This window comes from Salvia hispanica, chromosome 1 (genome assembly GCF_029641045.1).
Source record: "Salvia hispanica isolate PSC_SH4W2 chromosome 1, Shi_PSC_v1, whole genome shotgun sequence".
Lineage (NCBI taxonomy): Eukaryota > Viridiplantae > Streptophyta > Magnoliopsida > Lamiales > Lamiaceae > Salvia > Salvia hispanica.
This window is the reverse complement of record NC_142692.1, coordinates 50,081,521-50,096,721: the sequence shown is the minus strand read 5'-3', so window position 1 is coordinate 50,096,721 and position 15,201 is coordinate 50,081,521. Positions and strand designations below refer to the sequence as shown.

Genomic DNA, 15,201 nt, shown 5'->3' with positions numbered 1-15,201 from the left:
CCTTCGGAGTCTGGTGCTTCGAAAATATTTTTGGATTTTCTTTAGTTTGAAAAAAATAATTAACTATTTACACACTTCTTTAGAGTATTCCCGAGATTCCCTGGTTCAGTTTGTATTTTAAAAATTGTTAACCTATTATTTGACCCAGGAATTCATCGAGAAATCCTCCTCGTCCGTCTAGGCGATAGTTGGGAGTGTGTGTAGCGGAACTTCATCCACCACACACAACTCGGAATTATCCCTATAGACCTTCACTCTATGACCATTGACAAGGAAAGGGACAGAGTTAGAAGCACTTCCCTGGATCTCCACTGCTCCGTTTGCGCGGATGCCGACGATGGTGTATGGGCCGATCCATTTAGACTTCAATTTCCATGGCATTAGCGTGAGTCGGGATTGGAAGAGGAGCACCTTCTGTCCCACATGAAGTTCCTTGACCCGGAGATTCTTATCATGCCATAACTTCGTCCTTTCTTTGTACCACATGGCAGACTCAAATGACTCCAACCGAAGTTTCTCCAATTCTTGCAATTGTAACTTCCTCTCTTCTTCGCAAGCTGTAGGTTTCATGTTCAACTCTTTCAATGCCTAGTACGCCTTGTGCTCAATACCAACAGGTAAGTGACACATCTTGCCAAATACAAGCCTGTAGGGCGACATTCCAATAGGCGTTTTAAAAGCAGTTCTGTAGGCCCACAATGCGTCACCGAGCCTCTTGCTCCAGTCCTTCCTTGACGGATTAACTGTCTTCTCCAATATCGCCTTGATCTCGCGATTAGAAATCTCTGCTTGGCCATTAGACTGGGGATGGTACGGAGTCGACACTCTATGGTGAACACCATATTTCTTCATCAGAGCCTCGATGGTTAGATTACAGAAATGAGTTCCCTGATCTGAGACGATGGCCTGGGGAACTCCATATCTGTTGAAAATATTGGCCTTCAAACATTTTGCCACCTCCTTCGATTCGCATGTTGTGGTGGCCTTAGCTTCTATCCACTTAGACACATAGTCTACTGCAACCAATATATACGTGTTCCCACAAGATGATGGGAACAGTCCCATAAAGTCCATTCCCCATACATCAAAAATTTCACACACGATCACCGGGACCTGAGGCATCTCGTCCCTCCTTGAAATTCCCCCCGTCTATTGGCACCTCTCGCAACATTGGCAGAACTCAAAGGCATCCCTATTTAGCGTCGGCCAATAAAAACCGTTGTCCAGAACTTTCCTCGCTGTCTTCCTCGGTCCAAAGTGACCTCCACATGCTAAAGTATGGCAATGAATTAACACATCTTTTTGTTCCCATTCAGGAATGCAGCGTCTAATCACTTGATCTGAGCACATTTTCCACAAGTAAGGGTCGTCCCAAAAGTAATATTTAGCTTCGCTTCTAATCTTCATCCTTTGGGCCCGGGAAACTTCATCCGAACTTGGCACTTCTCCCGTGACCAAGTAGTTGGCTAGGTCAGCAAACCACGGTTCTGCGTTCAGTGTGCGCTTCCATTTATCTGATTCTCCTAGACCGGTTAAAGCTAAAACTGCTTCCCAATTAAGTGGTCTAGGAAATTTCTCCAGAAGGTACAAATGCTCCTCAGGGTATGGCCTCTTCTGTTTCCCCTTGATGTATTCTGCTCAAGTGATCGGCTACTCTGTTATCCGTTCCTCTTTTGTCTCTTACTTCCCAATCAAACTCCTGCAAGAGTAACATCCAACGGATTAATCTCGGCTTAGACTCATTCTTAGCTAGTAAGTACTTTATTGCTGCGTGATCCGTGAAGACTATAACCCTCGACCCAAGGAGGTAGGGTCGGAATTTCTCAAACGAGTATACGACAGCCAACATTTCCTTCTCCGTGGTGTCATAATTCTTCTGAGCCTGATTCAGCGTCTTGGAAGCATAGAAGATCACATAGCTTTTTCCATCAATTTTCTGTCCTAGGACAACTCCCACAGCAAAATCACTCGCGTCACACATTATCTCGAAAGGATGGTTCCAGTCTGGCGCTCTGATAATCGGTGCTGACACCAACCTGTCCTTAAGCAACTGGAATGCCTTTTTGCATCCTTCGTGAAAGACGAATTCCACATCATTGTGTAACAACCGAGTGAGTGGTTGCGCGATTTTTGCAAAATCCTTGATAAACCTCCTATAAAACCCTGCATGACCTAGGAAGCCTCTCACCTCTTTTTGGTTCGTAGGGTATGGTAACCTCGATTTCACATCCACCTTTGCTTTGTCTACTTGTATACCTCTCTCAGAAACCACGTGACCCAGGACAATGCCTTCAGTCACCATGAAATGGCATTTCTCGAAATTCAATACTAAATGCTTCTCTTGGCATCTCTGTAACACTAGATCAAGGCTGGCCAAACAAGTATCAAATGAGTTCCCGTATACGGTGAAATCGTCCATGAATATCTCAATGCATACTTCCAACAGATCCGAAAAAATGCTCATCATACACCGCTGGAAGGTTCCCGGTGCATTACACAATCCAAACGGCATTCTTCGGTATGCACAGGTACCAAAGGGGCACGTGAATGTGGTTTTCCCTTGGTCCTCTGGATTAACGTAGATTTGGAAATAGCCACTGTATCCATCAAGGAAACAAAAGTACTGCTTGCCAGCCAGTCTTTCTAGCATCTGATCAATGAAAGGTAGAGAAAAATGATCCTTCTTTGTGGCTTCGTTCAGCTTCCTGTAGTCGATGCACATCCTCCACCCTGTCACTAGTCTAGTGGGCACCAGCTCGTTCTTTTTCATTCTTAACAACTGACTCAGCTTATTTTTAACACAAGTATACCCGCAAGTGTACGGGGCTAATGTAGCAAATAGTAAGCAAAGAGTATCGTATTCACGGAGACAATGAGTGTCAACCTAATTACCACGAACCAACCTCAACTACTATCTAGATGAATCGAAATTTTAGTTTTTCTAAATCTATTTAAAAGCAAGGTAAAAACAATTAAAAATAACTAGAGAACTAAAAGCAAATAAGAAAACGGATGTAGATCAAGGATGAGAAGGTAGAATCCTACGGGATCGATAACAACTATCCTATGCTCAACTAACTTCCTAACTATGCCAACAAAGGGTCTCAAGGGTTATTAAGCTATCACTAAGGTAAAACTATATCTTTTCTCAAAGCATATAATTTGTAGATTGCTACCTAGAACCGAAGTCTCCTTCCTAGAACTAAGGTAACAACTCCTAATAGCTCCTAAGATACTTAGTTTCATTCAAAGGCTCAAATCTCTCGATTATATTGGCAAAGACGTCAATTTCTTCTCTTTCAAATTAAACTACTCACTTCTCAGTTCTTGTAGTAAAATCCACATGCATTTATAAGGTGATCAGTCAAATAAACGTATAAGCACAGAAGAAATCAAAATAACCACATGAGCCAAGGCATAGAAAAAGGAAATCAATTAAACATAAGAATCATTGTATCTCCCCCGTAGAACTCTACGAAGGATTTAGCTGCTCATGTTCATCACAAAAGTCAAAGAAATATTCAAAGAAATATTCAAAAACATGGTTTAAACAAGAATAAAACTAAAAGTAGAAACTCCTAGAATTGGATTGGGCGGATTGGAGGTCTCGTCTTCAATCTTGAGATGAATACTCGTCCTCTGCTCGTTCTTCTCTTCTTCCTAGGCGAAAAAGTAGTATTTTTGGGGTTGAAGGCGTGTAGAATGTTGTAGGAGGCGTCCCATGCACATTAGGTTAAATAGGGCTCGAAATTTCCTTGTTTGGATCTGTCGGCCGAACCTGGCGGGTCGCCAGGTTCGTTGTACGGTGAAGTTGGCGAGTCGCCAGCTGCTCTCGGCAATTCTGGGCGAAGGACCTGGCGAGTCGCCAGGTTGGTACTGATGCGAAGCTGGTGAGTCGCCAGCCTCGTGCTGCAATTTCGTCCTTTTTCCACCTTTCACCATTTAAGCTCATTTTCGACCATTTTTCTACACATTCTTCACAAAATGGTCAAAATACCAATAACATAGAGAAGTAGCTATAAACCATGTCTCAAAATACACAATATACGATCAAATTCAAGTAAAACTACCCTCTAAAATCATGTAAAATCCAAGTGAATCAACTCCCCCAAACTTAAACAATTGCAAGTCCTCGAGCAATGAAGAAAAAGAACTAGAAGAAACTTGGATTCAAAAGAGTTTTAGACATCATCATCGTCTCAAATAATACGGAATAAAGGAGCATATCACAATACAAATTCCATTAAGTTAAGCCGTCGAATGCACTTTTACTACTAACTCGTATATCACCTTGGATTCATGCTTCACTTGGGATGTATATATGTGTGTATAATCACCTCACTCAAAGTGTATAAGATATAAAGTAACACTCAAATCAATCAAAAATGCATGGTTTACCATAGGCTTGCTCAATATCTAACCTCTCCTCTACTTCGTGTGACAATAAAGCTAGAGTCCGAAAGGTCTTTTGTTTAGGTTGTAATGTAGGCTCTTTGGTAAGGTGAGGTAATATTTGGCTAAAGTGACTCAATTCCCAATAAGATAAATATCCCAAGAAATCACAACAAACAACTTTTAACTTCAATCATTCGTCAAAACACTTTTCCACAATAACTAGACTTTGTCTAATTTCTTCCCAACTTCCAAAGACCTTGAATTATTCTCTATATACTAAATTTTTTTCTTTCTTTTCTTTTCTTTTTTTTTTCTTTCTTTTCTCTCTTTTTTTTTTTTTTTTTTTTTTTGTTTTTTTAATCTAAGTACAACCAATTTCCAACTTGATAAGCTAAACACGACCAATTTCTTTCAACAACTAAACTCTCCAAATTCTTCTTTTCATAGCTCAACAATTCTAGAGTCTAGGATTCCCAACCCCTTTGATTAGCTTGACAAAAGAAAAGGCAATAGGCTCAAACTTGGCTATCAAGGGTATTATTACATAATAAGGTTAGTGTTTAGGTAAAAATGAGACTAACAACAATAGCCTAACATCTTCCCCTATCTTTAAGGTCACTATGTAGACTCAAGAAGACAAGGAGCAAGTTCTAGAAACACATACACCATTGATGATAAATCACACATGAAAGAATTAAAAGCTCAAGTCTCACTGGGCAAATAGCATGAATCAAGGCAAACAAGCAATTCGTTACTTATGCATCCTATTACTCAAACTCTCAAGTCAATGGTCAAGTGATAGCTCAAAGTGGAAGGTTCTTTTATCATAGACGACTAGTCTTCACCCAACTTACTACCAAATTTTCCAATTCAATTTCAATTTTTTTTTTCAATAAATCCCAACCAATCAAAGCAAAATTCATGGAGTTCTATCAAACTAAAACAAAATAAAGCTAAAATTCAATTAAACGACTAAGGCAAAAATAAATCTAAAAAAAATACGTACCTCGTAAGTGTCACTATCCACCATATCACCCCCCAAACTTATTCAAAGCTGCGCAAAGAATGAGTTTGAAACGTTGGTGGAGAAGTTATACTTACCTTGCACTAGTGTGGTGGTGGATGCGGCGGGTAGTTAGAGAAAAAGTTGGTGTTCCATTGGTTCATCATGGCAGTCAACTGGTCTAACTGCTCTCTACTCTCTCGTTGCTCCCTTTGCACTTCCTCCAAAACTCGTGCTGCGTGCATATCCCGATCATACATCGCATTCCATTGATTAGTTTGGAACTGCTGCCACTGGTCATGGTTTTGCTGATGCTGATCCCAAGTTTGGTTCCACTCTCCATGCCACTGTTGATGCTGCACCCACTGAGATTGTTGTTGATCCCACCGCTCATCCACTCGATTATACAAGTCGGTGTAGGAGTTTTGCAACTGCTCCAGCCGGTGAGTGACAGACTCTTGAAACTCTGCATCTCGGGCATTTTGGTTCCTTCTTCTGCTTCAATTCCTTTGTTGATACCTATGAGAGGTTTCCAAAGGTTCGACCATCTCATCTTCTTCCTCCTCCGCATCCTCATGAATGGCTATATGCTGGCTCGAACTAGCTTCAACTCCCGGGTCAAGAAATGGACCTGCAAGTGGATACTGTCTCATCTTCCAAGGTAGGCATGCAGGGAAGGCCGCCGTCACTCGGCGGTGTGCAGATGTATCCATCTTCCAATTAGCTCGGAAGCTCCATCCATCAACATGTGTCAAATCTGGGCTAGGCAGGGGAAAATGATCACCTCGTGAGCCTTGATAGAGATAGGCGTAACAGTTCTGATCCCTCTTGAGTACGTCCATTTGGTGAAGGACATCATAAGTCAAGTACATCTCTCCTGGAATTATATGATTTGGGTTGAGCTCGATGTTGAAGAAACTGCAGATAGCAGTGATGTGTCCCCCAAAGCAGATCGTCCCTGTGTTATTCCTAGCAACTCTTTCCCAATACAAAGGGACATACTGATTGAGATGGATGAGTTTTCCACGAAGAAGGCTGTATAGTAGGAAAATCTCGGTACTGTTAATGCTTCCACTGTCGGAGCGGGCAAAGATCGAATTCGAGATCCCTCTGTGGCACAGTCGCAGCACTGGATTTCGAATGGCACTCGCCTTGGAGGTGCCGGCTGTGTAGTGCTCTTCTAATGTGATCAACTTCCAAAAAGAATCATGGTTAAAGTTTTCTTGATCTCCATCCATTGCAGTTTTAAACACAACATCGAAATCGGCTAAGGTGAGAACTCGGTTTTGATTGTCTAACCGAAATTCTACTCTATCTATCAGCTCGTGTCTGCCAACATTCCTCTTGATGACCCTTAGGGAGCTCAAAAACTCCAATGTATATCTGCGGAAGGACGGGTAAGCTCGAAATAGGAATCCATGGACTCCTTGCTCTGGTTCGCCCACTAAGCTCAACTTTACTACGTCTGCTTCTACTCCTAAGTAGTTTAGCATATGCTCCTTCAAATATCGAGTAGGCACAGTTGGCCTGCGGGATAGTCTGTCCCATGCCTGCTTCTGTTCTTGATCGAGCCCTCGAACACCATATTTGCTCGGTGCCTCGGCTTTTCCTGTGGAAGACATGTACCTATAAAAAGAATGTGTGAGTTCACCAAAGAATAAAGTATGAGGGGTGGGTTCTCGAACTCCCCCAAACTTTCATCTACTTCATGTCTCTATGTAACAAAAACAATAACTCAGTTAAAAGACACATCATGAAGTAGGCATAAACTAAATTCACATAGGAAGATAGACTCAATTCCTATAGAACTAGGGAGATAGACTCGATCCCTAAAACATCATTAACTAACAAACGAGGGAGATAGACTCAATCCCTATAACCATTAACCACAATTTAGGGATATAGACTCGATCCCTATAGCAATTCCCAACAATTCATCACACAATATCCCCCATTAAGAAACATGTCATCCTTGAACCAATTATACCTCCCAACACAATTATTCTACTGAAACCAAGTCTAGAAGCATCCAAATTTTAGTAATCAACAAGAACACCTCAATAAAACTCAATTCAACAATAATCCACCAATGCTTCAAAGAATTTCACCATAAAACAAGTTCTAGCATATCAAAAGTTCAACTTTAACACAAACCCATCAACAATAATGGAGATTAGAGTGAAGGAACGTACCTTTTGAGTTTAATATTCACAATTTTGAGCAAAAGTAAGAGTTCACTTGTCTTCTTGAATAAACACTCAAAATCAACAAATTACATGGTGGATCTTTTCTAATAAGCAAGAATAGCGAATGGGTGGAGGGAATTTGAGATTAATTGGTAGAATGTAGTAAAAGAAAGGAAGGTGTTGGGGGTGTTAGGGTTCGAAATTGGGGAAGAGAAGGTAAAAAAAAAGTAAAAAAAACGAAACTTACCTTTTGAATTTACCGCTGCACGTGTCTGGCGAGTCGCCAGGTTGGGCGAGGAACGAAGCTGGCGAGGCGCCAGCTAGCTACGGCAATTTTTTAAAACATACCTGGCGAGTCACCAGGTTGGGTTTTGACGAATCTGGCGAGACGCCGGCACCTACAGAGAGATACGACATGCCTGGCGAGTCGCTAGGTTCGTGTTACTGCGAACTTGGCGACCCGCCAGTTACCTACGGGATTTTTCGATTTTTTTTGATGTTTTGATTTTATTTTTATTTTTATTTTTTAAACTGAAATTCGAAAACTAGCTACCGATAGACTAAAAAAAAACAAACTAAAAGACTAAGGAAAAATGAAATAAAAACAAGGATTACCTACTAGGGGTTACCTCCCCTTAAGTGCCTTTGTTTTACGTCGTTGGCTCGACGTCTTGAAGCTTGCACTTAGGCCAATTTGAGGACGAACACTTCCCTCGCCTGATCCGGACTGTAGAATCTCTTGACATATTGTCCATTCACCTTGAACACTTTTCCATCTGCCCCTAGTAACTCCAATGTGCCATTTTGCATCACTTCTTTAACAATGTAAGGCCCCGACCATTTAGACTTCAACTTTCCGGCGAAAAGCTTAAGTTTAGCATTGAAAAGCAACACTGCTTCCCCCAGAATGAACTCTCTCTTTTCAATCATTCTATCATGATACGCCTTCATTCGTTCCTTGAGAATAGAAGAATTTTCAAAGGCTTCGTGTCTAAACTCGTCAAGCATATTCAACTGTAGCATTCTTTCTTTGCCTGCCTTAGCGAAATCTAAGTTCAACTTCTTCACTGCCCAATGTGAGCGATGTTCCATCTCCACTGGAAGGTGACATGATTTCCCAAACACCAATTGATATGGTGACATCTCTATCGGGGTTTTATATGCCGTCCTATACGCCCAAAGTGCATCATCGAGCTTGAGTGACCAATCCTTCCGATTTGAGCTCACTGTCTTTTGTAAGATTTGCTTGATCTCTCTATTGGCCAACTCGGTTTGGCCATTGGCTTGAGGATGGTATGGTGTCGTCACCCTATGCTTCACTCCATATTTCGCAAGCACGCTTTCCAGCCATCGATTGTTGAAGTGTGAACCTCCATCACTAATAAGGGCTCGTGGAGTACCAAATCTAGTAAATATATTCTTTTGCACAAATTTAATGACTACCTTGGAATCATTGGTGTGGGAGGGAATGGCTTCTACCCATCTTGAGACGTAATCCACCGCCAAAAGAATGTATTGATGACCGCATGATGATGGAAAGGGGCCCATGAAGTCGATCCTCCAAACATCAAATAATTCAACCTCTATGATCGGGGTCATTGGCATCTCCTTCTTTTTTGACACACCCCCGGTTCTTTGGCATTCATTGCATTGAACTACGAACTTTTGGCAATCACCATAGATACTTGGCCAATAAAGGCCGCTTTGAAGCACCTTCATTGCTGTTCAATTTGCTCCAAAATGTCCCCCAGATGGGGACGAGTGACATTTTTCCTAATTCAAAACAAGGTTAGTTTCTTCACAACGCTGTAACACACTTGTTAGATTTTCAAGGCAGTGATCAAAAGAAGTACCATAAACAGAAAAATCATCCATAAACACTTCCATTATTTTCTCAATCATGTCATGTAAAATTGCCATCATGCATCTCTGAAAAGTAGCTGGAGCATTACATAAACCAAATGACATTCTCCTAAAAGCATAAACTCCGTATGGACACACAAATGCGGACTTATGTTGATCTTCTGGGGCAATTAAAATTTGATTATAACCCGAATACCCATCAAGAAAACAGTAGTACTCATATCCTGCCAACCTATCTAATATTTGATCTATAAAAGGGAGTGGGAAGTGATCTTTCCTAGTGGCTGCGTTCAAAGCACGGTAATCAATACAAACTCTCCACCCGGACACAACTCTAGTGGCTATCAATTCATCATTCTTTCCTTGTACAACTGTCATACCACCCTTCTTAGCTACAACTTGAGTTGGACTAACCCATTCACTGTCAGATATGGCATAAACAATTCCTGCATCTAACCACTTTATGACCTCTTTCCTAACCACATCTTGCATAATTGGATTAAGTCTTTGATTTTGAACCTTAGGTTTATACCCTTCTTCTAACAAAATTTTATGCATGCACAAAGTTGGGCTTATCCCTTTAATGTCAGAAATAGACCATCCAATAGCACTTCTATGTTTCCTAAGGACTCTCACCAATTTATCAAGCTCAGATACAGATAGGGAAGAAGATACAATTACCGGATATGTTTCATTTTCTCCAAGGAATGCATACTTTAAGTGAGTTGGCAATGGCTTTAGCTCAACTTTGTTTCCCTTTTCGTTCTCCTTTTCTTTCTCTTCATCCTCGTTCCTTAATGGAAGGAATTTTTGATGACGACGAGGGATCTCTTTGGCGGAATCAATTGCACCTACAAAATCAAGTAATTCAGAGTTAGCATCAGTTATTTCATTAATACAAGAAGAATAAAGAGATTGAAATAGGCATCGCACAAGTTGATCATGTGAAGAGTTGATCTCGGCCACTCCTTCAACACAATCTTCCACCACTTGCACATAGTTGCAATGCTCTATCATCTCCACTTCTTCATCATCATGTACTTTCATCGCCTTGTAGATGGAAAAAGTAATGCTCTCATTGTCAAGGCGAAGTGTAAGTTCTCCTTTTGACACATCTATCATTGCCTTCCCTGTAGCAAGGAAAGGTCTTCCCAAAATCAATGGGATCTTTTGGTCCTCCTCCATATCTAGCACAACAAAGTCCACCGGATAGATAAAGTTATTGACTTTCACTAGAATATCTTCCACAATGCCTTTAGGATATATGACTGTCCTGTCTGCCATTTGTAGTGTGATAGTAGTAGGCTTCAATGTTCCAATCTTAAGCTTTCTGAAGAATGATAGGGGCATAAGATTAATGCTTGCCCCTAAATCACATAATGCTCTCCTGATACGCCCGGATTTTGCACTGTTTTAAGGCCATTATTTGGTCCGTTTTTGTTATCAAAATCACTCTACATGTCCATTATTTGCATATTCTATACATTTTGGTATTTTGACGTGTTTTGTGAGAAATGTGCATATTTGAGCCGAAAAGGGGAGTAAAAACGCATAGTCTGGAAATCTGGAGTCAGACGGCGACCGGCGACCGCCGCGAAGTTGTACGGCGACCGCCGGCGCCCGGCGGTCAAAGCTATGTGGCGGCCCGCCTCGGAAATTTACGCTAGGAGAAGAGTCTCGCCCGGCGACCGCCGGAGGACATGTGGCGGTCCACCACCGAAGGGTCAGAGTCTCTGGACTCCAACGCGGCGACCGCCGGCCAAGGTGCGGCGGCCCGCCGGAGAAAGGCGGCGAATCCGACCAGCCCTAGATTTGCTCCAAGATTTACCAAATTTTGAAGATCTTTTCCTTCTATGATGAGGAATAATCTTCCCCTATAAATAGGACCTCAAGCTTCATCAAGAAGGGAGTTTTTTTTTCCGACACACAACAAGAACACATTCATAGAGATCAAAAGCTAGAGTACTTCAATTTTGCAAGGAGTTGAAGAAGGATTTCAAGAACATCAAGAATGACAAGGATTCAACCTACGGGTTTTATTTGCTTTAGTTTTATGTTCAAATTGCTTTCCCTTCAATCTATGTTTTTAGTTTATTCAGTCATGTGTAACTAAACTCATAGGATTCTAGGGATGTGTTAGTAGCAACTTTGGTTATACAATTCCGTTTTCTATTTAATATCCGTTTTGTTTTTACTTTGTTTCTTCCCTAAGTTAATCATGATGCTTCATAATTGAGTGACACAATTATGTATGATTCAATACAACTTGCTTCATAACTGTGACAGAGTTCTAGCGAGTTAGATCCACTTAGTAGACACTACAGTTAGCTTCCTTTAATACGGCACTGTTAATTGAGAGTGAGGACTTTTCAAGGGTCTTAGGAGCTTTTTGGAGTTACGTGTTAGGATTGACAACCCTAATGTTAGTAATCAACGTTTGTATCGCATGAGCATAAGCTAGGTGACTCGTCCTTTCAAAGTATTAACTGTGCTAGGGTATTGTAGTTTGGAATTTGTATAACCATAAAGCGAAAGCACATCCCTGGAATTCTCCTTATCTCTATACTTTTCTCTCCGTGATTTGCTTGTTTTTAGTTGTTTACTGTTTTCAATATTTACTGTTTTCAAAAAGTTTCCAATAATTCTTGCTTCTCCAGATAGTAATTGAGTTCTAGTAGAAGATAGACACTTTGTGTACATCTTCCCCGTGTTCGATACCCGGTACTAAACTTTTGCTATACTATACCTACTCTGTATACTTGCAGGTATTTATAGTGCAAATAAAAAGTGCATCATCTCCCCACTTGATTGTCCCCCACTATGCAAGAAATAGTGAAGCTACCGGGATCCTTAAGCTTGGCTGGCAGTTTCTTCTGAATTATCGCACTGCAGCTCTCTGTCAAGTTGACAGTTTCATATTCTCCCCACCTTCTTTTCTTGGAGATAACATCTTTCAAAAACTTAGCATAGTTTGGCATCTCTTGCAAAGCTTCCACTAATGGTATATTGATTTGCACCTTCCTGAAAATATCAAGAAATTTGGAAAATTGCTCATCCATCTTTTTCTTCTTCATCTCAAATGGGAAAGGCACCTTGACTGTCATAGGAATAGGCGGAGAGGGCATCTTTTCTGGCACTGATTCTTTCTCTGTCTGACCGTCGACCTTGTCCTTCCCCTTAGAATTCTCTTCTGCTTTGCCATCCTCCGCTGGAGTACTCTTCTTTTCCTCTATAGGCATGGAAGGTCCTTCATAGCTCTTACCGCTCCTCAAATTTATGGCCTTGCAGTCCTTGGGATTGTTTATGGTCTGTGCTGGAAATTGCCCTGGCTGATGATGGACACCCACAGCTTGAGAGATTTGGCTTATCTGAGTATCAATGCTCTTCATATGCACATTCAAGCTTTGCACGTCGTTTTTAACCTTCCCCAACCTTTGACTAGTGCTGTCCATGTACTTGTCAGTTTTCTCCCATGTACTTGGTAGTCTGATTCATGAATGCTGCCAAGATGTCTTCAGTAGTAGGCTTTTTCTGCTGTTCTACCATCCCATTAGACACTGTGAATCCTGGCGGTGGTTGCAGAGCATTGTTGGGATTCCCATATGAAAGATTGGGATGCACCTTGTTACCATAATTGTTGTAGTTACCACCACCTTGGTTGGAGCGATAGTTGTTGAAGTTCCTATTATTTCCTTCTTGGTGCACATAGTTCACATTTTCAACTCCTCCCTGCAGTTCTGGTCCAGGCTGTCTCATCTCCATGATTCCCAATTGAGTGGTTAAAAGATCTAGCTGTTGAGACGGCTTGTCTATCATATCATCTTCTACAACGGAGGTCACCCTGTATGACGTGTTTCTTTCATTATTCCATCCTTCATCAGTGAAAGCTACTCTCTCAATCACTTGCATGGCATCATTCTCTCCTAATTGAAGTAATGCTCCTCCGGCGCTCCAATTCAGTTCACGCATTGCCTCTGTAGTACATCCCCTATAAAAAGTTATGACTTGGTGTCCCGGACTTAGACTATGTTTGGGGCATCTTTTCAGCAGTGTCTTGAATCTAGCCCATGCTTCTCGGATTGTCTCATGAGGCTTCATCTTAAACTGAATTATCTCTGCTTGCCTTCTTAGAACTTCACTGGGTGGGAAATACTTCTCCAAAAATAAGTCTACCATGGCATCCCACGTTTTAACAGATCCTGACCCCATGCTGTCGTACCAGTCTCTAGCATCATCTCTCAAGGAAAATGGAAATAGCCTTAATCTGCTTTGTTCATCTCTCACCCCATTAAGCTTCACCGTGTTACTGATCTGAATAAACTTAGTAAGATGCTTATTGGGATCTTCATTTGCCTTTCCCGCGAAAGCATTAGCCTCAGCCATATTTAGCAATCCTGGCTTGAGCTCAAAATGATTGGCATCGATCCCATCGTTGCCAATTGGTGGGTCCTCTACCCCTCTGTAAGCGTACATGTTTTGCACTGGCACCATGACTTGTTGTTCATTTTTTTCTTTAACCTGTTTCACCAAATCTGCAAGTTGTAGTTGGAGCTGTTGGACTACCGGATCTGGATGTGGTGCATTGTTCTCTCCGTTGTCCGCCATTGTTACTGCAACAAGAATAGGCGGTTCTCTCTTATGAGGCGAAAGTGATCGCCTTTGGTTGAGCCTTCTCTGAGCGTTTCTCCTTCGATTGGATGCTTCGATCTCAGGATCGAATAATGAAGAGTTGATTTTCTTGCTTGCTGTATCCTATCAATTTCTAATTACACACTTCCTAGATCCAGTAAATCAACTAGATCACAAGGTCTAGAGACTCACAAGACTGGAAGTCTGGTCGTTGGTACGCAAGCAAACCTTCAAAACCCTCAACCACAGATACTAAACTAGCACAGGGAAGTAGGGATCGATCCCACAGAGATGGACTCGTAAAATACATGCGTAGAGAATTGGAAACTATTTTTGGGTTGGCTGCTGCCACGCATATTTTGGGTTGAGGAATTTAACTAAGTGAAATTGGAAAATAAAGTACGCTATGCTAACTGCTAGATCTAGGCGAAAATGAATTTTGCATAAGAACTAAGTCAGTACAACTACTAGATCTGGGACTTCTACGAACATATCTAGACCAAGGAGATTAAATCAAGTGGGGACCAAACTCTGAAAAAGGTAAGTACGGACAGAATCGAATCTGCAGCCTAACTAACTAAAGCATCAACTGAAAATGACTTCATCTTCTTCAACGAACACAAATAAATGCAGAGATCGAGAAAAACAAACTCAGATGTAGATTGGAAACATAATTTTAACGGTAAACGAAACAACGACGGAAATCACACTACTAGACGAAGCAAACCAAGCAGAACAAAATCCCCATAATTTCATGCAGAAATTCACCTCCCCTGTTCAGATCCATACTTCGGATGCTAAATCCACTCCGGATCCAAGCATCAGAACAACAAACCAACCAAACACAACTCCATAGCCATGATTCTCAAATCTATTAAGATATTCAGCAACAAATTCAAGATAGCATCTCAAATAAACACTCCGAAATAGCAAGCATCATAATAATCAACACGAAATCTAACTTCATCAAAGCAAATCAAATGTAAACAGAACGGTTAAACTAATCCAGCAACAAAAACAGCAAGCTCGACTTCCAAAAGTGAAGTTCGAGACGGAACAGAGTAGTAAACAGAAATTAAGAGAACAATTGTTTCTTCGCCCTCAAGGGACGGTGGTGCACTGATA

At 41.3% G+C, this 15,201-nt stretch overlaps 1 protein-coding gene across 1 annotated transcript; it reads right to left on the bottom strand.

Annotated features, from left to right (window-relative positions):
* Positions 1 to 1,597: 1,597 nt before the first annotated feature.
* On the bottom strand, positions 1,598 to 14,052 carry LOC148934070 (uncharacterized). Its single transcript, XM_089062171.1, has 5 exons — positions 13,004 to 14,052; positions 12,253 to 12,933; positions 9,928 to 10,840; positions 9,582 to 9,834; positions 1,598 to 2,559 (listed from the first exon to the last, which is right to left on the bottom strand). Exons 1-5 carry the CDS (start codon positions 14,050 to 14,052, stop codon positions 1,598 to 1,600), a joined length of 3,858 nt encoding a protein of 1,285 aa, XP_088918297.1.
* Between the last annotated feature and the right edge of the window lie 1,149 nt (positions 14,053 to 15,201).

Bases quoted from the DNA above. Each gene is read 5' to 3' on its own strand.
- LOC148934070 (XM_089062171.1), bottom strand. From the start codon at position 14,052: ATGGCGGACAACGGAGAGAACAATGCACCACATCCAGATCCGGTAGTC. The intron at 12,934-13,003 runs GTCTAATGGGAT...TTCATGAATCAG, and splicing joins CCACCGCCAGGATTCACAGT to ACTACCAAGTACATGGGAGA. The intron at 9,835-9,927 runs GTTAGGAAAGAG...GTTGTAGCTAAG, and splicing joins ATCCAATTATGCAAGATGTG to AAGGGTGGTATGACAGTTGT.